This window comes from Trachurus trachurus, assembly GCF_905171665.1.
Source record: "Trachurus trachurus genome assembly, chromosome: 3".
Lineage (NCBI taxonomy): Eukaryota > Metazoa > Chordata > Actinopteri > Carangiformes > Carangidae > Trachurus > Trachurus trachurus.
Window position 1 is genome coordinate 26568187 of NC_139893.1, and position 25807 is coordinate 26593993.

Genomic DNA, 25807 nt, shown 5'->3' on the forward strand with positions numbered 1-25807 from the left:
TGCTCACAAGGGGCCTCTGCAGTGCCTTTCCTTTGGACATCTTTAATGTGGCTGTGATAGTAGAGGAGAAGATCTACATGACCAGAACCATGGGAGTTCATGTAAGGGGGTGTTGTGGTGTTCAAACCTCACATTGTTTAAGTAATATTGGGAATGAAGTGGACTAAGACAACCAGACCTTATCTACGTCTGAATGTTATCATCTTTATATTATTATACATCCAGCAAAAAGTACAACTAAAGCCCGACCTGACCTGACCCTGTGCACATTCTGTCCAAATTACCTTTAGATAGCCAAATAACTTACTCCCTCATCTGACTTCAACCCCGGCTCACCCCTGCCTGAGCCTGATGTCGGATTAGTCACAGGCTCGGGCAGAAAACGTAACCTTTAAGTTGGGAAAGCTTAGTCACGGCTGTGCCTGCAATTTTAACACAACCCCACTGCACTGTTGGAGTCCTGTTTTTGTCTCAGTGATTAAGCAAACCATTACCAGTTAACAAAAGTCAGAGCTGATGGCTTATTCAGTGTGTAAGACATGTCAACATGCAGCAGTCCACACCTGTCACTCAGTCACTTCTGGGAATCGAACACAATATGATGCATTGTTCAGATGTAAACATGGCGTTGTGTTGCTCTAAGGAGGAGAAGGATTGTTGGGTTTGTGTTGATGTCAGAGGCCTGCGTAAATAAGCCAAGGTGACTAAGTTAAGCTCAGTCCAGGATATGCATCCTGTGGTGCATCTTTAATAAAAACTCTCCTCTGTTTTATCACCTCCAGTGTTTGTGTTGTGTCATTAGGACTTCTGCTCTGCTGAATGTAATTAAATTAACTGTGTCAATAGGGTCAATCATCATGGTTATCATGATGTGTCAACATGTTACAAAATTATTCAGCTTCCTACTCGACTATGCTACACAAGTAAAGGACAAAATTATGTCTTCTCAGAGATGGACACATTTACATGCAAAGATGACTGGTAAAGCCAATGGTTTGAAAATGGACATTGGTGTGACTGGATGCTGTTGAGTACCACAGGAAGTCACTCCTGCCTTTGGCCATTAAACACTTGTTCAACTTGTATCTCCGAGAGTCAGACACTCAGAACCAAAAGACAAGTGGACTGATACTCATCTGACATGAGCTCCATAATGATTGATAATAATTTATTTTACTTATATAAGTAGCCTAATATGAGAGTGCAATCTTTTTATATATATATATATATATATATATATATATATATATATATATATATATATATATATATATATATATATACAGTATATATATTTTGGGAGGATTTTTTGCCTTTAATGACAGGATAGTTGAGAGAGACAGGAAATGGGAGGCAGAGAGGGGAGTGATGACACGCAGGACAGGGCAGCTCGGCGCAGGATTCGATCCGGGGTCGCCTGAAGTGAGGACTATAGCCTCAACACAAAATTCTATTTTACTATTATTGCATAAGGTGTTCTAAAAATGTATTATGTGTACATGTTTATCTTGTATTTGAATATATTTATCTTTATTTATATTTTTTATCATTATCTTTATCCAATTAATATCAGCACTCAAAAGGTCAGTTATGTATAGAGCTGTAGCTCACTGGAACAGTATCCCCTCACACTTGATCACAACCACTGGAATGTCCAGTTTTAAAATGAAACTGAGAGAAGCTGTGTTTCGTCATAATATTATGTTGCAATAATCATGTCAAGTTGAATTCAAGCAATGCTCCTCTGACTGCATTCCTACCTGGTTTTTAAAATCAGTCTTTCAGACGGTTGGTCCGGATATTTTAGCTATTATTAATTCGTCTCTCACCTCCGGTATCTTCCCATTAAATTTTAAACATGCTATCGTTCACCCCCTTTTAAAGAAGCCATCCCTTGATCCTTCTGTTTTAAGTAATTTTAGACCTATTTCAAAGCTCCCTTTCTTATCTAAGATTTTAGAAAAAACTGTTTTTAAGCAAACAAATTTCTTTTATGAACAATAATCAGCTCTTTGAAAAAATTCAATCCGGCTTCCACTCCCTACACAGTACCGAGACAGCTTTGGTCAAGGTTTCTAATGACCTACTGCTCACAAGTGATTCAGGCCAGTACTCGATTTTAATTCTCCTTGACCTCAGCTCAGCTTTCGATACGGTGGATCATGGTATCTTGATTAGCCGTCTGAAAAATTTGGTTGGAATCAGTGATGTGGCGCTTGACTGGCTTACTTCATACCTTTCTAATAGGTCCTTCTCCGTCATGCTTGGGGACTCCTCCTCCTCTAGGGCTCCTCTTGTTTGCGGGGTCCCGCAGGGGTCCATTTTAGGACCCCTCCTATTTACAATCTACATCCTACCCCTTGGGAAAATTATTGAGAAGTATGATGTCAATTTTCATTGTTATGCTGATGATACCCAGGTGTATGTACCTTTAAAACCTGGCTGTTCTGATATGTCTCGCATAACGTCTTGTCTTGCTGACATCAAAGAATGGATGTCTAGCAACTTTTTGCAGTTGAATGACACAAAGTCAGAAGTGCTCATTGTCTCCCCTGCTGGCTCCAGCACGAGCACTGTATTTCTCTCTTCTAGTCTGGGTGCTCTGTCCAACAGCGTTCACAAAGAGGCCCGTAACCTGGGTGTCTTCTTTGATTCCAAACTCTCATTTGATACTCAGGTTACCAAGGTGCTGCAGTCCTGTTTCTCACAGCTAAGACAGTTGACCAAAATTAAACCCTTCCTTTCCCATACTGATTTAGAAAAGGTCATCCACGCCTTCATTTTTTCCAGGCTAGATTATTGTAATGCTCTGTATTCTGGTATTAGTAAACGCAACATTCAGAGACTACAGTCTATCCAAAATGCAGCTGCCAGGTTTTTAACAGGTACCAAAAGAAGCGACCACATCACACCAATCCTTGCAGTTCTTCACTGGTTACCTGTGAGTTTTAGAATTGATTTTAAGATTTTACTACTTGTTTTTAAAGCCTTAAACGGTCTGGCTCCTGCCTATATTGTAGACATGTTGACCCCCTATGAGCCAGACCGGAGCCTGAGGTCCTCTGGTAGGGCCCTCTTACATGTTCCCAAAACTCGCTTGATCCGCTGCCCGGGCCCCTCGGCTCTGGAATGCCCCGCCTGGGGATCTCAGGCAGGCAGACTCAGTGTCCTCTTTTAAATCACTTCTTAAAACCCACTTTTATCGTTTGGCCTTCTTAAACTGATTCTCTTTTACTATTGTTGTGACTCTTTTAGTTTTTATTTTGTATTCCTGTATTTTAATGTTGTTTTATTGTTATGTATTTTAATCTGCACCAATCGTTTTATTGTTAAGCACCTTGTAACTTTGTTTTGAAAGGTGCTCTACAAATAAAATTATTATTATTATTATGTTAGTACACCTGCATTGAACAGTTATGCTTTAGGTTATCTCATGTACACTCTTCTATAATCATGTAACTATTTGATAATCATGTAAAAAGCTATATTATTCCTCTTGATCATGTTAACTTATTTACATTGTACTACTTAATATGCATTTCTATAATCTTGTTTATATATTCAGGACAAATGATTTTATGTAATTTTTGGTTCAAACACTGTATTGTTGGAATAAGTGTTTGATTTAATGTGGACCCCAGGAAGAATAGTCTGCATCATTATGTAGACTAATGGGGATCCAAAGAATACAATAAACAATAAACAATACAATATACTCTATTCTGAGTTCAGGGAGCAACTGCACCTCAATTGATTGACTCGATTGAATCACTCATTAAAAGTTCAAGACAATATCATACATTCCAGCTGTTAATCACCACTTCTGCGGTGTACGAGTCATTTTCTCCAGAACATTTAAAAGGGGCTCCACAGGTGCCTCAAGGCTCTCCAGTGGCAACAGCAAACATATTTACTTTTCATTAATTTTGGGTCATAACTCATACTGCTTAGATCCAGATGACAACATCCAGACTGCCAGAAACACTTCTACAAGGTCATTCTTCTTTGGTCTGATGTGAGCCAGTATCAGCAGCACTGTTTGTTTATTTGTTATATTAAGATTAAGAAGTTGTGGTGTCACTTTCATTCTCATGCTTTGTTATGTTCAATGTTCATACAAAGTAGTAGAAGTAGTAGTAGTTGATAGTAGGAATGGGAAATTAAGAAGACATTAGATATAAATAAAATGGCAGGCAATCGATAGAAAGTGTACTATGATGGGGTGATTTTGGGCACAGTCCTGTTGCTGACTAAATTCACTTTTGACAAATTATTATTTTAGATGATGTTTTCACTTGGCTATGATTGCTTAATTTTATGACAGGTTAAAATTTCAATTTAGATTTTAAATCATGTGTGTCTGGGGGCTATGAAGTAGAACATTTTTGTGGGGGTTCAAAAGTCAAACATGTGCACAACATATGCATGTCAACATACATGCTGGTTTTTGGTGGCCTGACATATAGGATAGTGTTCATATATACACTGTTATGTTTTTCCATAGTTTTTTTGAAAGCGATATTTCCAGAGATTTTTGTCTTCATCCTGACAGTGAGAGAAAGACAGGAATGTTAGGGAGAGAGCAGTGGGTAGGACACAAACTCAATATATTGTTCAAACAGTATGTACTGTACATCCTCTGGACATATATGGCGTTACTTTCATGTGTGTGAAATAACTAAAGTTAAATTTAGATCAAGTTAGATATATCTGTATAATGATAACACATGTTGTGGCTGTAAATGTGCTTGAATGTATTGTTCTTACTCAACATATCCTTAAGTAACTTCTATCTGGCTCCTTCTCAGTAAATATAGGAATTGTTGAGATGTGTACTGAATGATTAATGTAAATCTTTCGCAAGCCTCACGGTCAGTTCTGCTAATTGCTTATGTATTTAAATCCTTGTGGTGTAGAGAGGTTTGGTGACGATAATTTGCTTTCATTGACGTATCTGGTTAGATAAATGTTAAATTAAGTAAACATCCTTGTTTACCAAGACTCCTATGAATACCTTTCCTCTCCACCCTTAACCTGTGAAAGATCTGACTCGGGGATGTGTGCTGTGTGGTACCGCCTTGCCCAAAGGCACTGTTGCACACTAGGAGTGTTTGCCTGCGACTCTTTGCTTTCATCGCAGCTTTGCCGTGATCTTTCTATAAGACTTTTATCTCACACGTGGGGCAGGGAGGTAAACTGAGAGCAGGATGTGGCCACTTCTCACACAGCTGTTTGATTGATGGGCTGCAGACAAATGTTCAATGTTACCACAGCCGACTAAACACACGCAAATGCAGTTTATATTGAATTCTTGAACAGAGGTTACAAAGTGGATTAGACACACCTATACACTGTAGTCATAGGTAGTTAGTCAGGGATCACTTCTCAAGTTCAGGTGAGATGTAGAGGTTGACCTCAGGTGACCCTGGGGTGACTGAACAGGGACCATTGTTTCTTGGGAATAAGTTTTCCCAGCAGTGGATGAATGTACTGTATGTTTATTATGAATATTTGATTTTACTGCTGTTTAAATTAAATTATTTCTGGAGGACAGAGTGTCCAGATCAGTCATATTTGCATTTTTACATACCCTATAAGAAACCAAGACAGAGACAAACTCAATCTGCAGCGACAGTATGATCTTTATTAATAATATCTCTGTTGGTTTACAAGCTTGTCAAACTAAAACTATAGCATTCTAATACAGTAGACATAAATAGAGGAAAAGTTGATGCTGAATCAGTTATGATTATTCAGTTGCTCCAAGCAGTGGCCCTGTTTGTTTGCCTCATCTCCTGCGTCGGCGTGACTTAATGCCGGACGAAGTGGATGCCATGCTGCTGTGGCCTGGTGCAGAGCAGTCCGTCTTGAGGCACGCGCAGGCATCGATGTGGATGTAGGTGTAGGTGATCTCCTTGTTGTCAGGGCAGGAGAGCTGGATCTGCTTCTTGGACGTGGACACCTCCTGGCAACAGGAGCAGGAGTGCTGCAAGGATTTCATTCTGGCGGAGTAGCTGAGGGGAGAGAGGGACACAGGGATTGAGAAAAACACCTTTTAAAAATCTGTCATTTTAGTTTTGATGCATTTGGACAATGATGTTCAACAGTTTTTACACTTAAGGATGGGGGGTTTTTCATGACACTGATGATGAAGAAAATAAAATGATGGTGACTCACAAGGTAGAGGTCCCGCATGCTCCACTACAAGATGTGACGTTCACACGCTCTTTGGACTGGCAGCCCTGACTATACAGGTACATCGCTTTGGTGGACATGTTGCATGGAGGACCCTTTGGTATACCTGAGGCATCAGGGAGAAACATTGTGAGTGAATAATATCTTGATCGACCTGATTTACTCTGATCATGCACAAACACAACTACAGTTTCTGTTTTTTCTATTTCAAAACAAGTCCAAGTACAATTTAACCCAGCAGTAAGAACCTGTCCAAGCTAAGTAAACTGGCTCAATCGAATACCAATATACACCTGAAGAGGGTCTTGTACCAATGATACAATGAATGTAGCCATAAAGAATTGTAATGCATCTCATGCATGTCCCTATACCAACAGTGATGACTGTTATGACATTATACCAATAGTATGATTAATTTATGCCTTTATTTCTGATGAACTGCAACTATATAAATGGTGATATATTTTGCTTACTAAACAGCTTATATATAAAACTTCCTGTAAAAACGTACTGTATATGATATCAACATATACTGACAGAATTTGGGATTGGATGAATATACATAAAACATGTGTAGAATAGAATCACACACATAAACCTACATATTTGCATAGGCTATATGCATGTCAATAGATGTATTTCTATTAGATTTCATAAATATTTTCATTTTCATATTTTTTACTTTGCATGCACTTATATCTAAATAAGTCTTTGTATATGCGTTATACATACAGACACGGCAGCATCCGTTTGGCGTAGTGGTCTCTGTTCCCTGTAGGAGACACACATTTACATCAGTGCTGTTTCATTGTGCAGACAGAGGTCACATTAGCCAGCAGGTGGCAGTGTTCTCACATCATTCTTTACCTGCATCTCTAAACCTTCACCTGAGACATGAATTAATGTGTCAAAGCTTCCATTATTTGAGAAGCCACGTGAGTGATGATTTGTGTGTGTGTGTGTGTGTGTGTGTGTGTGTGTGTGTGTGTGTGTGTGTGTGTGTGTGTGTGTGTGTGTGTGTGTGTGTGTGTGTGTGTGTGAGTGAGTGTCTGTCTCTCCATGTGTGTGTAAACTCTACCGGTATGCATTCGTCAGGGTCAAAGTGAGGACACACGGTCTTGGCTTCGATGGTGATGAACTGGTTACCGATCTTCACACACTCATACTTAATACAGGGGTTCCCAGGGGGGGTCCAGATGTTGCCAGGCTGAAGAGTAACACAACAAGTTGCATCAGAGCCACTACCACATTTTCATCTGTAACATCTGTTTATATTGTGGCCTCACAGTACACGGCATCACAGTGAATTTAATAAAATTGGTAGCACCATTACTGTATTAAAAAATGCAGCAGATTGATAAAACATAACCACCTCCTCTCTTACTTAATACATACAGTATATTGAAACATACAAACCTTTAATGTGTGTGTGTTGTTGGCCAACAGCGTGATAACACAGCTTGTTTGGACACATTTTCCGCAGCACTGCCCTGGGACGTTCTGGTATTCATAACCCTAAAAACAGACCCAAACAAACTCAGTGTATAAACAAAACTTGATAACATTAAACCAGCAAAAACTCAAGGTGAAAATATTTGACAATATGTGATGGTGGATTTGAAAGCATAGGTGACATGAGTATTCTGGTGATGGTTGGAGCCGAATCAGGTGAGTCCATCTCTTAGTCATGCTGCTTTAGAACTGTTTGGGTGTCCCCATGGCACATAAAGGTCTCTGTCCCTCTCTCACCACACACTTATTAATTAGACTTACATATTATTTCTACTATTTATCTATGTATTGACCTATTAGTGCTGAGGATATAACAGTAAATGACAAACAGCACATACGGTGTCACTATTGCTATAGGCTATAACTGGGTATAATATTATTGTCACTGTTACAACTAACAAATCAGTTTATACTGCTGTTGATGGTCTCTCTTTCTGTCCCCCCTCCCTCTCCATCCCCTCTTACTCCTCTCAAACCCAAATGTTTTTTGTGACATACATTATGTCTACAGTAGTTACTTCCAATGACAGTGCAAAACACATGTCACTGAAAAAAAAACATGATTGAAAAACAACGCAGTCAACGGATGAGCTTGTCAATAAAAATATTCTTACCAGGGGGCAGTGTGTGTCACATGGTTTAGGGTGGCATTGTATGTGCGCAACGCTGTTGGTGTCTGCCTGTTTAGTACAGATGCAGTCCTCACATGGGTTCTTGGGCACAACGTGACCAACCTTGATGGACAGAGTGCAAAGATCAGCACAGATACAGATACAGATACTCATAATAATAATAATAATAATAATAATATGCATATAGCAAAACTATCTCTATGATTACTCTTTTGTTATGACATGTTGCAACAAACCATGCTTGTTTAAATTTAATTTTGCTTTTTTGCTTTGTTTATTCCTTGAAAATAGCACATATCGAAAAAATCATTTTTTTTTTAATTGTGGGAAGCCACTTATGTAAATTAACAACATATGTATACAATATAAGAGTGCATACATTACCATACAGAGTAGACCATACTATGACATTGTTCCAATTTGCAATGGACTTCATAATTTTCCACATATGTGTTTTTATATGCCTCATTGTCTATGTGTTAAACTACACTCTCTGTATTGTGTTGTGTTGCAGATGTGAGATCTCACCTGATATTCACTGTTGTTGAAAACACACACGTGTGGATTGCTCGCTGCAGAGAAAAAACAGCAGTCAGTGAATGAATGCTGCAACAACTGTAGCAGTGGCACAACTGACACCTGGTCATGCAGTTACACATGAGCAAACTTACTGCAGGAGTACTCAAAACAGCAGACTCCCAAGGTGATGGTTAGATTTAAGCCAGGAGGGCAGGATGGCACAGAGGGGCACAGCTTCACATCACACTCTGTTCAAAGACAATCATGGATCACATGGGGGGCATTGATATCAGCATTTAACACCTGAGAATAGTCACTGTCACCCAATTACATTGTGATAGTGTTTCATTATCGATGCTCACTTACCACACTTCTCCTTTGGACAACAGCAGGAAGTGTCTGTGACCTTGATCTGACCCTCTTGGTCACAGTTAAGGGGTGGCAGTGTTGGACAGGAAATCTTGCGGCAGGTGACCTGCAGTGTGTCCTCCTCACATACACACTCCTTACAGCCCTCTGTCCATGAGTCGTTGGCCTGAGGACACAATGTGTGTAGAATTGAGCCAGGGAAGCAATATAAGAAATTACATGTCTGTCAGAAGATTATGGCGTTATGGCATTATGGATAAATTATTTACCTTTGCCCATTTTCCATTTTCCAGCCGACAAATTTCTATAATGAGAAAAAAATGATTTGTCATTAGATCTCTGGTTAACTGGATTTTCTTATAACAAGCATTAATATCAACCTTTAAAACTGTATTCATATTCCTTAGGCCATTGACATAAGTATCAGTTATTTCAAAAACAAAAATAAGCCAAGGACACATCAACACATTGTCATCAGCTGCCAACATTAATTTTTGGTTTAAGATCAGGTGCAAACTTAATGCCCTTTAAAACTTTTATTTATGGAATTTTGACTTTAAAGACATTGCAATTTGTATTTGTATTTACTTACCACAGGTGGGCACACATTCATCTGAGCTGGATGAGAGAAGGTGAGTGCCATTGGGACAGAAACAGCCCTCCAGCATCACATTTGTCATGGCACTGAACTCATTGATGGCATAGATAAATTTCTCGTTATACCTGCAGAGATAACAACATTAAGTGTTGTATGCGAGTGAAATCAATAAATTAATGGATAATAATTGATTGTAATGAGATACAACAATGTGATGTGAAGTGAAGTGCTGTACCAGGAATCGCAGGTCGGCTCCACCTGAGGTCCACAGGCTTCATACACTTTGGAACTTGGACATTTGTATTCTATTGAGGGATAGAAAGAGAATGACCATGATGGGATTTATTGAGGCCTGTGCACTAAGCATGTGATAGTGGTAAACATTTCATAATTTAGCATACCACAGAGTCCTTTGGTGGAGCTCCTCCAGTCAATACATACTCCAGCCTCAGCACAAGCATCAGCATATGTTTGTAAGCTTGTGCAGCCAATGCGATGAATGTGCATGTGGCAGGTATCAAATTCACAGGCCACGATAAATGGATGGTAGTCAACAATGTTGTGGCAAGCTTCAAACACACTGTGGAAGATGGGATTTACTGTCAGTATGACGACTGGATACAAACTCAGTAGGCTACATCTTTACACATTATGTACACATAAGTTGATATTTGTGGAAGTGCAGCATTGCACAAATAATTTCTAATTAATGTCTGGGTTTATAATAACAAATAATTGAATCAAAGATTTAAAAAATAATAATACTAATATTACATTTACAATACATTTTACATTACAATACATTAAATACATTTTATACCAAAACTAAGCAATGTCAGAACCTGATGTTGAGTGGTGCAACCTCTCAATTCTCATATTTCCCTGTGTGTCCTACCTGCTACTGATGATTTCACAGATGGAAGTGTCGCAGGGGGCAGGTGTTGGTACAGGTTTAGGTGTTGGTGTGGGTTTAATTGGAGGGTCACAGTGACTGTTGTTAGTATGCCATTCGTGCGCCATATGAGGACATGAAGGATCAATTTTGCCATCTGGCAACCTGCAGTCATCTGTTCGGTTGTTGGTGCATGTACCTAGAGAAATCCTCATCATTAGTAAAACCTCAACACAGCTCGAGCACTTCTGTTTTCCTGCTGAAACATTAGTTATACTTAAGTTTTGTTGTGAAAATGGGTACAAAATACATATATTTGTTCTGCTGAGTGTCAGCACAAATACTCTACTAATGTGTGTATACATGTCATTTATCAGCTTATGTCAGGTAAGGTCTAGAAACAGTAGTGTTCTGTTATTCTCTGTTGCAGGACTCACCACACTGTCCCTCTGTGTTGCCGCCAAACATGCTATTTGGCAGGTAGATACTGAATGTGAGCCCTGAGAAGGTGACCTTGGCATGAATTTTAGGGATGACGAGCACTGTGGTTATACCAGTGGTGGTTAAACGGAAGTGAGTATTCTGGTATGCAGGACTCACTGGTTTGTCATTTACAGAAACCTGAAAAAAAGCATTATCATATTAATGTGACAAATAAACTTTTATGATTTTTGCCTTGGGTCTGCTGCACACACAAGTCCAAACCAGAGGAAGCATTAAAGGCAAAACAGGTGACAAGAGTTTGAATTAAAAATGTAGAATGTTAATTATGCCATTTGTTTACCTGGTTTGTGACAGTGCCATTGATTTCCTTCTGTGTAATAGAGATCTTGTAACTATTGTAGAAGACAGTGATCGAGTGAGGACATGACAAGCCTTCAATGTCACCACAGAAGTAGTTATCAGTCATCACACTGAAGTTGTATTGGGGCAAGATTTCCTTCACCAGCCAGTAGGAACAGTTGCCTTGAAATTCATAGTATGTTCCATCGAAGGTGACATAATGTGGGTCTCCCCAACCGTAGCAGACACCTTCATAAGATATAATGAACAAAGTTTCAAGTCATCTAATGCCAAATGATACACAACCACTGTTGAAATGAGGAAATGTAAAACTATGCAACTACGACAAGACAAAAGAAAAAACACTGCCACAGCTAAAATATATCTATCTTTAACTGGATAATTTTGTGAACTAGCAACAAGGTCAGCTGAAATGACTTACATTGGCATTCTTTATGGGAGCAGCATTCATCACCATCCATTACGTCAATAGGAGGGTAGTTATTAACACAAACTGGAGGCTCTTGAGTCGGACATTGTGTTTCGTTGTAAGTCACATTGCCATTTTCACATGTTGCCACAATACAGTTATCTACTTTCCAACTTTCACCATTCTGTGGGGGCAATCATTGAAGACAAAACATATGATTGTAAATAATTTATGATAAATGATAGCAGTAAACACTAGCAGTTTAAGGGTTGCAGAATTGTTTAACAATACACATAAAAAGTAAAAAAAAAAAAATGCACTTAAAAGAGATAAAAGAATACCTTTCTTGGAGGAGTTAAATCAAGACAGTCTGAACCACAGGGGTGATGTTGAGGAACCACATGACAACTGTCATTGCAATACCCTACATAACAGTAGCCATCATGGTCTGTCACATTGTAGACAACGGATCCTGAAAATAAAACACATATTGTTGTGACATCATGTATCTCATCATATTAAGATTCATATCTGCACATGGTGGAAATTTTAATCAAATTGTATTTAAATTACTGGGTATATTCTTATGTCCAATAGTACTTTGAACTTGACACTACATGAATTATATACTTAAATTGTCAGTTCATTATCTAGTTTGAAATCAAGTCAATGTGAAAGTCAACTGTAGATTTAAAACATAGCAAGATCCATCAGAACTTACCAGGAGGGAACGTTGTGCCATTATGGAAGCAGTGGCATATTAAGTGTGCTGTGGAAGAAGGTGGAGGTGTAGGAGTTCCTCCTGTAACAACTGCGTCAGTTGAGGGACTAAAAGCATGAGTTGTAGAAGAGGGCTGATTTGTACTTATTTCAGTTGTGGTTGTGGGTGTAATGATCTTTGGTGTCGTAGTAGAAATTGTGATAGGAGTTGTGGGTCCTCCTCGACACATGCAGCATTTGAACCGTATTTCATAGTCAAAACAGTCTCCTCTGAGTCCTTGTTGATCATTGTGGCATATGAGACCCACATTTTTGTTACAAGTCACAACTTGCCCCACCTCTGACAAGGTTAGATCTGGGTAAAGAACAGCTCTGCACTCGACTTCACTTGGATCAGAGCAAATGTGATGACCAGTAGAGTTAATTTTCTGGATGGACTCGTCTTCACCACCACTAGGTCCTTGTGTGGGTTTACCAAGATCCATCCAATCTGACCAATCACATGTCATATTTTGCCCACTAGGGCAAGGTGAAGTTGTAGTTGGTTGGGGCCTTGTTGTTGTTATTATTTCAGTTGTGATTGAGGATGTAGTGATTGAAATAGTGGTTGACGGTGGCTGAGGCGTACTTGTTTCTGTGGTCGGAGAAGGTGTAGTGGTTGAAGTAGTAGTTGGTGGTGACTGGGTTGTAGTTGTTTCAGTAGTGGTGGAAGGTGTGGTGGTTGAAGTAGGAGTTGGTGGTGACTGGGTTGTAGTTGTTTCAGTGGTGGTGGAAGGTGTGGTTGTAGCTGTACTGATCTTTGGCGTTGTAGTAGAAACTGTGATAGGAGTTGTGGGTCCTCGACACATGCAACATTTGAACCGTACTTCATAGTCAAAACAGTCTCCTCGAAGTCCTTGTTGATCATTGTGGCATATGAGACCCACATTTTTGTTACAAGTCACAACTTGCCCCACCTCTGACAAGGTTAGATCTGGGTAAAGAACAGCTCTGCACTCGACTTCACTTGGATCAGAACAAATGTGATGACCAGTAGAGTTAATTTTCTGGATGGACTCGTCTTCTCCACCACTAGGTCCTTGTGTGGGTTTACCAAGATCAATCCAATCTGACCAATCACATGTCATATTTTGCCCACTAGGGCAAGGTGAAGTTGTAGTTGGTTGGGGCCTTGTTGTTGTTATTATTTCAGTTGTGGTTGAGGATGTAGTGATTGAAATAGTGGTTGATGGTGGCTGAGGCGTACTTGTTTCTGCAGTTGGAGAAGGTGTAGTGGTTGAAGTAGTAGGTGGTGGTGATTGGGTCGTAGTTGTTCCAGTGGTGGTAGAAGGTGTGGTGGTTGAAGTAGGAGTTGGTGGTGACTGGGTTGTAGTTGTTTCAGTGGTGGTGGAAGGTGTGGTTGTAGCTGTGCTGATCTTTGGCGTTGTAGTAGAAACTGTGATAGGGGTTGTGGGTCCTCGACACATGCAACATTTGAACCGTACTTCATAGTCAAAACAGTCTCCTCGAAGTCCTTGTTGATCATTGTGGCATATGAGACCCACATTTTTGTTACAAGTCACAACTTGCCCCACCTCTGACAAGGTTAGATCTGGGTAAAGAACAGCTCTGCACTCGACTTCACTTGGATCAGAACAAATGTGATGACCAGTAGAGTTAATTTTCTGGATGGACTCGTCTTCTCCACCACTAGGTCCTTGTGTGGGTTTACCAAGATCAATCCAATCTGACCAATCACATGTCATATTTTGCCCACTAGGGCAAGTTGAAGTTGTAGTTGGTTGGGGCCTTGTTGTTGTTATTATTTCAGTTGTGGTTGAGGATGTAGTGATTGAAATAGTGGTTGACGGTGGCTGAGGCGTACTTGTTCCTGTGGACGGAGAAGGTGTAGTGGTTGAAGTAGTAGTTGGTGGTGACTGAGTTGTAGTTGTTTCAGTGGTGGTGGAAGGTGTGGTGGTTGAAGTAGGAGTTGGTGGTGATTGGGTTGTAGTTGTTTCAGTGGTGGTGGAGGGTGTGGTGGTTGAAGTAGGAGTTGGTGGTGACTGGGTTGTAGTTGTTTCAGTGGTGGTGGAAGGTGTGGTTGTAGCTGTACTGATCTTTGGCGTTGTAGTAGAAACTGTGATAGGAGTTGTGGGTCCTCGACACATGCAACATTTGAACCGTACTTCATAGTCAAAACAGTCTCCTCGGAGTCCTTGTTGATCATTGTGGCATATGAGACCCACATTTTTGTTACAAGTCACAACTTGCCCCACCTCTGACAAGGTTAGATCTGGGTAAAGAACAGCTCTGCACTCGACTTCACTTGGATCAGAGCAAATGTGATGACCAGTAGAGTTAATTTTCTGGATGGACTCGTCTTCTCCACCACTAGGTCCTTGTGTGGGTTTACCAAGATCAATCCAATCTGACCAATCACATGTCATATTTTGCCCACTAGGGCATGGTGAAGTTGTAGTTGGTTGGGGCCTTGTTGTTGTTATTATTTCAGATGTGGTTGAGGATGTAGTGATTGAAATAGTGGTTGATGGTGGCTGAGGCGTACTTGTTTCTGTGGTCGGAGAAGGTGTAGTGGTTGAAGTAGTAGTTGGTGGTGATTGGGTCGTAGTTGTTCCAGTGGTGGTGGAAGGTGTGGTGGTTGAAGTAGGAGTTGGTGGTGACTTGGTTGTAGTTGTTTCAGTGGTGGTGGAAGGTGTGGTGGTTGAAGTAGGAGTTGGTGGTGACTGGGTTGTAGTTGTTTCAGTGGTGGTGGAAGGTGTGGTTGTAGCTGTACTGATCTTTGGCGTTGTAGTAGAAACTGTGATAGGAGTTGTGGGTCCTCGACACATGCAACATTTGAACCGTACTTCATAGTCAAAACAGTCTCCTCGAAGTCCTTGTTGATCATTGTGGCATATGAGACCCACATTTTTGTTACAAGTCACAACTTGCCCCACCTCTGACAAGGTTAGATCTGGGTAAAGAACAGCTCTGCACTCGACTTCACTTGGATCAGAGCAAATGTGATGACCAGTAGAGTTAATTTTCTGGATGGACTCGTCTTCTCCACCACTAGGTCCTTGTGTGGGTTTACCAAGATCAATCCAATCTGACCAATCACATGTCATATTTTGCCCACTAGGGCATGGTGAAGTTGTAGTTGGTTGGGGCCTTGTTGTTGTTATTATTTCAGTTGTGGTTGAGGATGTAGTGATTGAAATAGTGGTTGACGGTGGCTGAGGCGTACTTGTTTCTGTGGTCGGAGAAGGTGTAGTGGTTGAAGTAGTAGTTGGTGGTGACTGAGTTGTACTTGTTTCAGTAGTGGTGGAAGGTGTGGTGGTTGAAGTAGGAGTTGGTGGTGATTGGGTTGTAGTTGTTTCAGTGGTGGTGGAGGGTGTGGTGGTTGAAGTAGGAGTTGGTGGTGACTGGGTTGTAGTTGTTTCAGTGGTGGTGGAAGGTGTGGTTGTAGCTGTACTGATCTTTGGCGTTGTAGTAGAAACTGTGATAGGAGTTGTGGGTCCTCGACACATGCAACATTTGAACCGTACTTCATAGTCAAAACAGTCTCCTCGAAGTCCTTGTTGATCATTGTGGCATATGAGACCCACATTTTTGTTACAAGTCACAACTTGCCCCACCTCTGACAAGGTTAGATCTGGGTAAAGAACAGCTCTGCACTCGACTTCACTTGGATCAGAGCAAATGTGATGACCAGTAGAGTTAATTTTCTGGATGGACTCGTCTTCTCCACCACTAGGTCCTTGTGTGGGTTTACCAAGATCAATCCAATCTGACCAATCACATGTCATATTTTGCCCACTAGGGCAAGGTGAAGTTGTAGTTGGTTGGGGCCTTGTTGTTATTATTTCAGTTGTGGTTGAGGATGTAGTGATTGAAATAGTAGTTGGTGGTGACTGAGTTGTACTTGTTTCAGTAGTGGTGGAAGGTGTGGTGGTTGAAGTAGGAGTTGGTGGTGATTGGGTTGTAGTTGTTTCAGTGGTGGTGGAGGGTGTGGTGGTTGAAGTAGGAGTTGGTGGTGACTGGGTTGTAGTTGTTTCAGTGGTGGTGGAAGGTGTGGTTGTAGCTGTACTGATCTTTGGCGTTGTAGTAGAAACTGTGAAAGGAGTTGTGGGTCCTCGACACATGCAACATTTGAACCGTACTTCATAGTCAAAACAGTCTCCTCGAAGTCCTTGTTGATCATTGTGGCATATGAGACCCACATTTTTGTTACAAGTCACAACTTGCCCCACCTCTGACAAGGTTAGATCTGGGTAAAGAACAGCTCTGCACTCGACTTCACTTGGATCAGAGCAAATGTGATGACCAGTAGAGTTAATTTTCTGGATGGACTCGTCTTCTCCACCACTAGGTCCTTGTGTGGGTTTACCAAGATCAATCCAATCTGACCAATCACATGTCATATTTTGCCCACTAGGGCAAGGTGAAGTTGTAGTTGGTTGGGGCCTTGTTGTTGTTATTATTTCAGTTGTGGTTGAGGATGTAGTGATTGAAATAGTGGTTGACGGTGGCTGAGGCGTACTTGTTTCTGTGGTCGGAGAAGGTGTAGTGGTTGAAGTAGTAGTTGGTGGTGATTGGGTCGTAGTTGTTCCAGTGGTGGTGGAAGGTGTGGTGGTTGAAGTAGGAGTTGGTGGTGACTTGGTTGTAGTTGTTTCAGTGGTGGTGGAAGGTGTGGTGGTTGAAGTAGGAGTTGGTGGTGACTGGGTTGTAGTTGTTTCAGTGGTGGTGGAAGGTGTGGTTGTAGCTGTACTGATCTTTGGCGTTGTAGTAGAAACTGTGATAGGAGTTGTGGGTCCTCGACACATGCAACATTTGAACCGTACTTCATAGTCAAAACAGTCTCCTCGAAGTCCTTGTTGATCATTGTGGCATATGAGACCCACATTTTTGTTACAAGTCACAACTTGCCCCACCTCTGACAAGGTTAGATCTGGGTAAAGAACAGCTCTGCACTCGACTTCACTTGGATCAGAGCAAATGTGATGACCAGTAGAGTTAATTTTCTGGATGGACTCGTCTTCTCCACCACTAGGTCCTTGTGTGGGTTTACCAAGATCAATCCAATCTGACCAATCACATGTCATATTTTGCCCACTAGGGCAAGGTGAAGTTGTAGTTGGTTCGGCCCTTGTTGTTGTTATTATTTCAGTTGTGGTTGAGGATGTAGTGATTGAAATAGTGGTTGACGGTGGCTGAGGCGTACTTGTTTCTGTGGTCGGAGAAGGTGTAGTGGTTGAAGTAGTAGTTGGTGGTGACTGAGTTGTACTTGTTTCAGTAGTGGTGGAAGGTGTGGTGGTTGAAGTAGGAGTTGGTGGTGACTGGGTTGTAGTTGTTTCAGTGGTGGTGGAGGGTGTGGTGGTTGAAGTAGGAGTTGGTGGTGACTGGGTTGTAGTTGTTTCAGTGGTGGTGGAGGGTGTGGTTGTAGCTGTACTGATCTTTGGCGTTGTAGTAGAAACTGTGATAGGAGTTGTGGGTCCTCGACACATGCAACATTTGAACCGTACTTCATAGTCAAAACAGTCTCCTCGAAGTCCTTGTTGATCATTGTGGCATATGAGACCCACATTTTTGTTACAAGTCACAACTTGCCCCACCTCTGACAAGGTTAGATCTGGGTAAAGAACAGCTCTGCACTCGACTTCACTTGGATCAGAGCAAATGTGATGACCAGTAGAGTTAATTTTCTGGATGGATTCGTCTTCTCCACCACTAGGTCCTTGTGTGGGTTTACCAAGATCAATCCAATCTGACCAATCACATGTCATATTTTGCCCACTAGGGCAAGGTGAAGTTGTAGTTGGTTGGGGCCTTGTTGTTGTTATTATTTCAGTTGTGGTTGAGGATGTAGTGATTGAAATAGTGGTTGACGGTGGCTGAGGCGTACTTGTTTCTGTGGTCGGAGAAGGTGTAGTGGTTGAAGTAGTAGTTGGTGGTGACTGAGTTGTACTTGTTTCAGTGGTGGTGGAAGGTGTGGTGGTTGAAGTAGGAGTTGGTGGTGACTGGGTTGTAGTTGTTTCAGTGGTGGTGGAAGGTGTGGTGGTTGAAGTAGGAGTTGGTGGTGACTGGGTTGTAGTTGTTTCAGTGGTGGTGGAAGGTGTGGTTGTAGCTGTACTGATCTTTGGCGTTGTAGTAGAAACTGTGATAGGAGTTGTGGGTCCTCGACACATGCAACATTTGAACCGTACTTCATAGTCAAAACAGTCTCCTCGAAGTCCTTGTTGATCATTGTGGCATATGAGACCCACATTTTTGTTACAAGTCACAACTTGCCCCACCTCTGACAAGGTTAGATCTGGGTAAAGAACAGCTCTGCACTCGACTTCACTTGGATCAGAGCAAATGTGATGACCAGTAGAGTTAATTTTCTGGATGGACTCGTCTTCTCCACCACTAGGTCCTTGTGTGGGTTTACCAAGATCAATCCAATCTGACCAATCACATGTCATATTTTGCCCACTAGGGCAAGGTGAAGTTGTAGTTGGTTGGGGCCTTGTTGTTGTTATTATTTCAGTTGTGGTTGAGGATGTAGTGATTGAAATAGTGGTTGACGGTGGCTGAGGCGTACTTGTTTCTGTGGTCGGAGAAGGTGTAGTGGTTGAAGTAGTAGTTGGTGGTGACTGAGTTGTACTTGTTTCAGTAGTGGTGGAAGGTGTGGTGGTTGAAGTAGGAGTTGGTGGTGATTGGGTTGTAGTTGTTTCAGTGGTGGTGGAGGGTGTGGTGGTTGAAGTAGGAGTTGGTGGTGACTGGGTTGTAGTTGTTTCAGTGGTGGTGGAAGGTGTGGTTGTAGCTGTACTGATCTTTGGCGTTGTAGTAGAAACTGTGATAGGAGTTGTGGGTCCTCGACACATGCAACATTTGAACCGTACTTCATAGTCAAAACAGTCTCCTCGAAGTCCTTGTTGATCATTGTGGCATATGAGACCCACATTTTTGTTACAAGTCACAACTTGCCCCACCTCTGACAAGGTTAGATCTGGGTAAAGAACAGCTCTGCACTCGACTTCACTTGGATCAGAGCAAATGTGATGACCAGTAGAGTTAATTTTCTGGATGGACTCGTCTTCTCCACCACTAGGTCCTTGTGTGGGTTTACCAAGATCAATCCAATCTGACCAATCACATGTCATATTTTGCCCACTAGGGCAAGGTGAAGTTGTAGTTGGTTCGGCCCTTGTTGTTGTTATTATTTCAGTTGTGGTTGAGGATGTAGTGATTGAAATAGTGGTTGACGGTGGCTGAGGCGTACTTGTTTCTGTGGTCGGAGAAGGTGTAGTGGTTGAAGTAGTAGTTGGTGGTGACTGAGTTGTACTTGTTTCAGTAGTGGTGGAAGGTGTGGTGGTTGAAGTAGGAGTTGGTGGTGATTGGGTTGTAGTTGTTTCAGTGGTGGTGGAGGGTGTGGTGGTTGAAGTAGGAGTTGGTGGTGACTGGGTTGTAGTTGTTTCAGTGGTGGTGGAAGGTGTGGTTGTAGCTGTACTGATCTTTGGCGTTGTAGTAGAAACTGTGATAGGAGTTGTGGGTCCTCGACACATGCAACATTTGAACCGTACTTCATAGTCAAAACAGTCTCCTCGAAGTCCTTGTTGATCATTGTGGCATATGAGACCCACATTTTTGTTACAAGTCACAACTTGCCCCACCTCTGACAAGGTTAGATCTGGGTAAAGAACAGCTCTGCACTCGACTTCACTTGGATCAGAGCAAATGTGATGACCAGTAGAGTTAATTTTCTGGATGGATTCGTCTTCTCCACCACTAGGTCCTTGTGTGGGTTTACCAAGATCAATCCAATCTGACCAATCACATGTCATATTTTGCCCACTAGGGCAAGGTGAAGTTGTAGTTGGTTGGGGCCTTGTTGTTGTTATTATTTCAGTTGTGGTTGAGGATGTAGTGATTGAAATAGTGGTTGACGGTGGCTGAGGCGTACTTGTTTCTGTGGTCGGAGAAGGTGTAGTGGTTGAAGTAGTAGTTGGTGGTGACTGAGTTGTACTTGTTTCAGTGGTGGTGGAAGGTGTGGTGGTTGAAGTAGGAGTTGGTGGTGACTGGGTTGTAGTTGTTTCAGTGGTGGTGGAAGGTGTGGTGGTTGAAGTAGGAGTTGGTGGTGACTGGGTTGTAGTTGTTTCAGTGGTGGTGGAAGGTGTGGTTGTAGCTGTACTGATCTTTGGCGTTGTAGTAGAAACTGTGATAGGAGTTGTGGGTCCTCGACACATGCAACATTTGAACCGTACTTCATAGTCAAAACAGTCTCCTCGAAGTCCTTGTTGATCATTGTGGCATATGAGACCCACATTTTTGTTACAAGTCACAACTTGCCCCACCTCTGACAAGGTTAGATCTGGGTAAAGAACAGCTCTGCACTCGACTTCACTTGGATCAGAGCAAATGTGATGACCAGTAGAGTTAATTTTCTGGATGGACTCGTCTTCTCCACCACTAGGTCCTTGTGTGGGTTTACCAAGATCAATCCAATCTGACCAATCACATGTCATATTTTGCCCACTAGGGCAAGGTGAAGTTGTAGTTGGTTGGGGCCTTGTTGTTGTTATTATTTCAGTTGTGGTTGAGGATGTAGTGATTGAAATAGTGGTTGACGGTGGCTGAGGCGTACTTGTTTCTGTGGTCGGAGAAGGTGTAGTGGTTGAAGTAGTAGTTGGTGGTGACTGAGTTGTACTTGTTTCAGTAGTGGTGGAAGGTGTGGTGGTTGAAGTAGGAGTTGGTGGTGATTGGGTTGTAGTTGTTTCAGTGGTGGTGGAGGGTGTGGTGGTTGAAGTAGGAGTTGGTGGTGACTGGGTTGTAGTTGTTTCAGTGGTGGTGGAAGGTGTGGTTGTAGCTGTACTGATCTTTGGCGTTGTAGTAGAAACTGTGATAGGAGTTGTGGGTCCTCGACACATGCAACATTTGAACCGTACTTCATAGTCAAAACAGTCTCCTCGAAGTCCTTGTTGATCATTGTGGCATATGAGACCCACATTTTTGTTACAAGTCACAACTTGCCCCACCTCTGACAAGGTTAGATCTGGGTAAAGAACAGCTCTGCACTCGACTTCACTTGGATCAGAGCAAATGTGATGACCAGTAGAGTTAATTTTCTGGATGGACTCGTCTTCTCCACCACTAGGTCCTTGTGTGGGTTTACCAAGATCAATCCAATCTGACCAATCACATGTCATATTTTGCCCACTAGGGCAAGGTGAAGTTGTAGTTGGTTGGGGCCTTGTTGTTGTTATTATTTCAGTTGTGGTTGAGGATGTAGTGATTGAATTAGTGGTTGACGGTGGCTGAGGCGTACTTGTTTCTGTGGTCGGAGAAGGTGTAGTGGTTGAAGTAGTAGTTGGTGGTGACTGAGTTGTACTTGTTTCAGTAGTGGTGGAAGGTGTGGTGGTTGAAGTAGGAGTTGGTGGTGATTGGGTTGTAGTTGTTTCAGTGGTGGTGGAGGGTGTGGTGGTTGAAGTAGGAGTTGGTGGTGACTGGGTTGTAGTTGTTTCAGTGGTGGTGGAAGGTGTGGTTGTAGCTGTACTGATCTTTGGCGTTGTAGTAGAAACTGTGATAGGAGTTGTGGGTCCTCGACACATGCAACATTTGAACCGTACTTCATAGTCAAAACAGTCTCCTCGAAGTCCTTGTTGATCATTGTGGCATATGAGACCCACATTTTTGTTACAAGTCACAACTTGCCCCACCTCTGACAAGGTTAGATCTGGGTAAAGAACAGCTCTGCACTCGACTTCACTTGGATCAGAGCAAATGTGATGACCAGTAGAGTTAATTTTCTGGATGGACTCGTCTTCTCCACCACTAGGTCCTTGTGTGGGTTTACCAAGATCAATCCAATCTGACCAATCACATGTCATATTTTGCCCACTAGGGCAAGGTGAAGTTGTAGTTGGTTGGGGCCTTGTTGTTGTTATTATTTCAGTTGTGGTTGAGGATGTAGTGATTGAAATAGAGGTTGACGGTGGCTGAGGCGTACTTGTTTCTGTGGTCGGAGAAGGTGTAGTGGTTGAAGTAGTAGTTGGTGGTGACTGAGTTGTACTTGTTTCAGTAGTGGTGGAAGGTGTGGTGGTTGAAGTAGGAGTTGGTGGTGATTGGGTTGTAGTTGTTTCAGTGGTGGTGGAGGGTGTGGTGGTTGAAGTAGGAGTTGGTGGTGACTGGGTTGTAGTTGTTTCAGTGGTGGTGGAAGGTGTGGTTGTAGCTGTACTGATCTTTGGCGTTGTAGTAGAAACTGTGATAGGAGTTGTGGGTCCTCGACACATGCAACATTTGAACCGTACTTCATAGTCAAAACAGTCTCCTCGAAGTCCTTGTTGATCATTGTGGCATATGAGACCCACATTTTTGTTACAAGTCACAACTTGCCCCACCTCTGACAAGGTTAGATCTGGGTAAAGAACAGCTCTGCACTCGACTTCACTTGGATCAGAGCAAATGTGATGACCAGTAGAGTTAATTTTCTGGATGGACTCGTCTTCTCCACCACTAGGTCCTTGTGTGGGTTTACCAAGATCAATCCAATCTGACCAATCACATGTCATATTTTGCCCACTAGGGCAAGGTGAAGTTGTAGTTGGTTCGGCCCTTGTTGTTGTTATTATTTCAGTTGTGGTTGAGGATGTAGTGATTGAATTAGTGGTTGACGGTGGCTGAGGCGTACTTGTTTCTGTGGTCGGAGAAGGTGTAGTGGTTGAAGTAGTAGTTGGTGGTGACTGAGTTGTACTTGTTTCAGTAGTGGTGGAAGGTGTGGTGGTTGAAGTAGGAGTTGGTGGTGATTGGGTTGTAGTTGTTTCAGTGGTGGTGGAGGGTGTGGTGGTTGAAGTAGGAGTTGGTGGTGACTGGGTTGTAGTTGTTTCAGTGGTGGTGGAAGGTGTGGTTGTAGCTGTACTGATCTTTGGCGTTGTAGTAGAAACTGTGATAGGAGTTGTGGGTCCTCGACACATGCAACATTTGAACCGTACTTCATAGTCAAAACAGTCTCCTCGAAGTCCTTGTTGATCATTGTGGCATATGAGACCCACATTTTTGTTACAAGTCACAACTTGCCCCACCTCTGACAAGGTTAGATCTGGGTAAAGAACAGCTCTGCACTCGACTTCACTTGGATCAGAGCAAATGTGATGACCAGTAGAGTTAATTTTCTGGATGGACTCGTCTTCTCCACCACTAGGTCCTTGTGTGGGTTTACCAAGATCAATCCAATCTGACCAATCACATGTCATATTTTGCCCACTAGGGCAAGGTGAAGTTGTAGTTGGTTCGGCCCTTGTTGTTGTTATTATTTCAGTTGTGGTTGAGGATGTAGTGATTGAAATAGTGGTTGACGGTGGCTGAGGCGTACTTGTTTCTGTGGTCGGAGAAGGTGTAGTGGTTGAAGTAGTAGTTGGTGGTGACTGAGTTGTACTTGTTTCAGTAGTGGTGGAAGGTGTGGTGGTTGAAGTAGGAGTTGGTGGTGATTGGGTTGTAGTTGTTTCAGTGGTGGTGGAGGGTGTGGTGGTTGAAGTAGGAGTTGGTGGTGACTGGGTTGTAGTTGTTTCAGTGGTGGTGGAAGGTGTGGTTGTAGCTGTACTGATCTTTGGCGTTGTAGTAGAAACTGTGATAGGAGTTGTGGGTCCTCGACACATGCAACATTTGAACCGTACTTCATAGTCAAAACAGTCTCCTCGAAGTCCTTGTTGATCATTGTGGCATATGAGACCCACATTTTTGTTACAAGTCACAACTTGCCCCACCTCTGACAAGGTTAGATCTGGGTAAAGAACAGCTCTGCACTCGACTTCACTTGGATCAGAGCAAATGTGATGACCAGTAGAGTTAATTTTCTGGATGGACTCGTCTTCTCCACCACTAGGTCCTTGTGTGGGTTTACCAAGATCAATCCAATCTGACCAATCACATGTCATATTTTGCCCACTAGGGCAAGGTGAAGTTGTAGTTGGTTCGGCCCTTGTTGTTGTTATTATTTCAGTTGTGGTTGAGGATGTAGTGATTGAAATAGTGGTTGACGGTGGCTGAGGCGTACTTGTTTCTGTGGTCGGAGAAGGTGTAGTGGTTGAAGTAGTAGTTGGTGGTGACTGAGTTGTACTTGTTTCAGTAGTGGTGGAAGGTGTGGTGGTTGAAGTAGGAGTTGGTGGTGATTGGGTTGTAGTTGTTTCAGTGGTGGTGGAAGGTGTGGTGGTTGAAGTAGGAGTTGGTGGTGACTGGGTTGTAGTTGTTTCAGTGGTGGTGGAAGGTGTGGTTGTAGCTGTACTGATCTTTGGCGTTGTAGTAGAAACTGTGATAGGAGTTGTGGGTCCTCGACACATGCAACATTTGAACCGTACTTCATAGTCAAAACAGTCTCCTCGAAGTCCTTGTTGATCATTGTGGCATATGAGACCCACATTTTTGTTACAAGTCACAACTTGCCCCACCTCTGACAAGGTTAGATCTGGGTAAAGAACAGCTCTGCACTCGACTTCACTTGGATCAGAGCAAATGTGATGACCAGTAGAGTTAATTTTCTGGATGGACTCGTCTTCTCCACCACTAGGTCCTTGTGTGGGTTTACCAAGATCAATCCAATCTGACCAATCACATGTCATATTTTGCCCACTAGGGCAAGGTGAAGTTGTAGTTGGTTCGGCCCTTGTTGTTGTTATTATTTCAGTTGTGGTTGAGGATGTAGTGATTGAATTAGTGGTTGACGGTGGCTGAGGCGTACTTGTTTCTGTGGTCGGAGAAGGTGTAGTGGTTGAAGTAGTAGTTGGTGGTGACTGAGTTGTACTTGTTTCAGTAGTGGTGGAAGGTGTGGTGGTTGAAGTAGGAGTTGGTGGTGATTGGGTTGTAGTTGTTTCAGTGGTGGTGGAGGGTGTGGTGGTTGAAGTAGGAGTTGGTGGTGACTGAGTTGTACTTGTTTCAGTAGTGGTGGAAGGTGTGGTTGTAGCTGTACTGATCTTTGGCGTTGTAGTAGAAACTGTGATAGGAGTTGTGGGTCCTCGACACATGCAACATTTGAACCGTACTTCATAGTCAAAACAGTCTCCTCGAAGTCCTTGTTGATCATTGTGGCATATGAGACCCACATTTTTGTTACAAGTCACAACTTGCCCCACCTCTGACAAGGTTAGATCTGGGTAAAGAACAGCTCTGCACTCGACTTCACTTGGATCAGAGCAAATGTGATG

The 25807-nt window shown here is 42.4% G+C and overlaps 1 protein-coding gene across 1 annotated transcript in view; it reads right to left on the minus strand.

The window, feature by feature from the left end:
* Nucleotides 1-5788: 5788 nt before the first annotated feature.
* The window catches only part of LOC311008147 (mucin-5B-like), a gene marked incomplete at both ends in the record, with an annotated part of 40842 nt that continues 20823 nt past the window's right edge, over nucleotides 5789-25807 (minus strand). The window contains 21 exons of the mRNA XM_084001582.1: nucleotides 5789-6014; nucleotides 6178-6301; nucleotides 6928-6967; nucleotides 7274-7402; nucleotides 7612-7710; nucleotides 8322-8441; nucleotides 8868-8911; nucleotides 9011-9106; nucleotides 9225-9393; nucleotides 9497-9531; nucleotides 9820-9950; nucleotides 10061-10130; nucleotides 10227-10405; nucleotides 10721-10916; nucleotides 11155-11338; nucleotides 11502-11749; nucleotides 11943-12103; nucleotides 13897-14011; nucleotides 15877-16743; nucleotides 17854-18786; nucleotides 24727-24915. Coding sequence (XP_083857708.1) covers nucleotides 5789-6014; nucleotides 6178-6301; nucleotides 6928-6967; nucleotides 7274-7402; nucleotides 7612-7710; nucleotides 8322-8441; nucleotides 8868-8911; nucleotides 9011-9106; nucleotides 9225-9393; nucleotides 9497-9531; nucleotides 9820-9950; nucleotides 10061-10130; nucleotides 10227-10405; nucleotides 10721-10916; nucleotides 11155-11338; nucleotides 11502-11749; nucleotides 11943-12103; nucleotides 13897-14011; nucleotides 15877-16743; nucleotides 17854-18786; nucleotides 24727-24915 — 4355 coding nt within the window. The remainder of the gene's footprint in view (nucleotides 6015-6177; nucleotides 6302-6927; nucleotides 6968-7273; nucleotides 7403-7611; nucleotides 7711-8321; nucleotides 8442-8867; nucleotides 8912-9010; nucleotides 9107-9224; nucleotides 9394-9496; nucleotides 9532-9819; nucleotides 9951-10060; nucleotides 10131-10226; nucleotides 10406-10720; nucleotides 10917-11154; nucleotides 11339-11501; nucleotides 11750-11942; nucleotides 12104-13896; nucleotides 14012-15876; nucleotides 16744-17853; nucleotides 18787-24726; nucleotides 24916-25807) is intronic.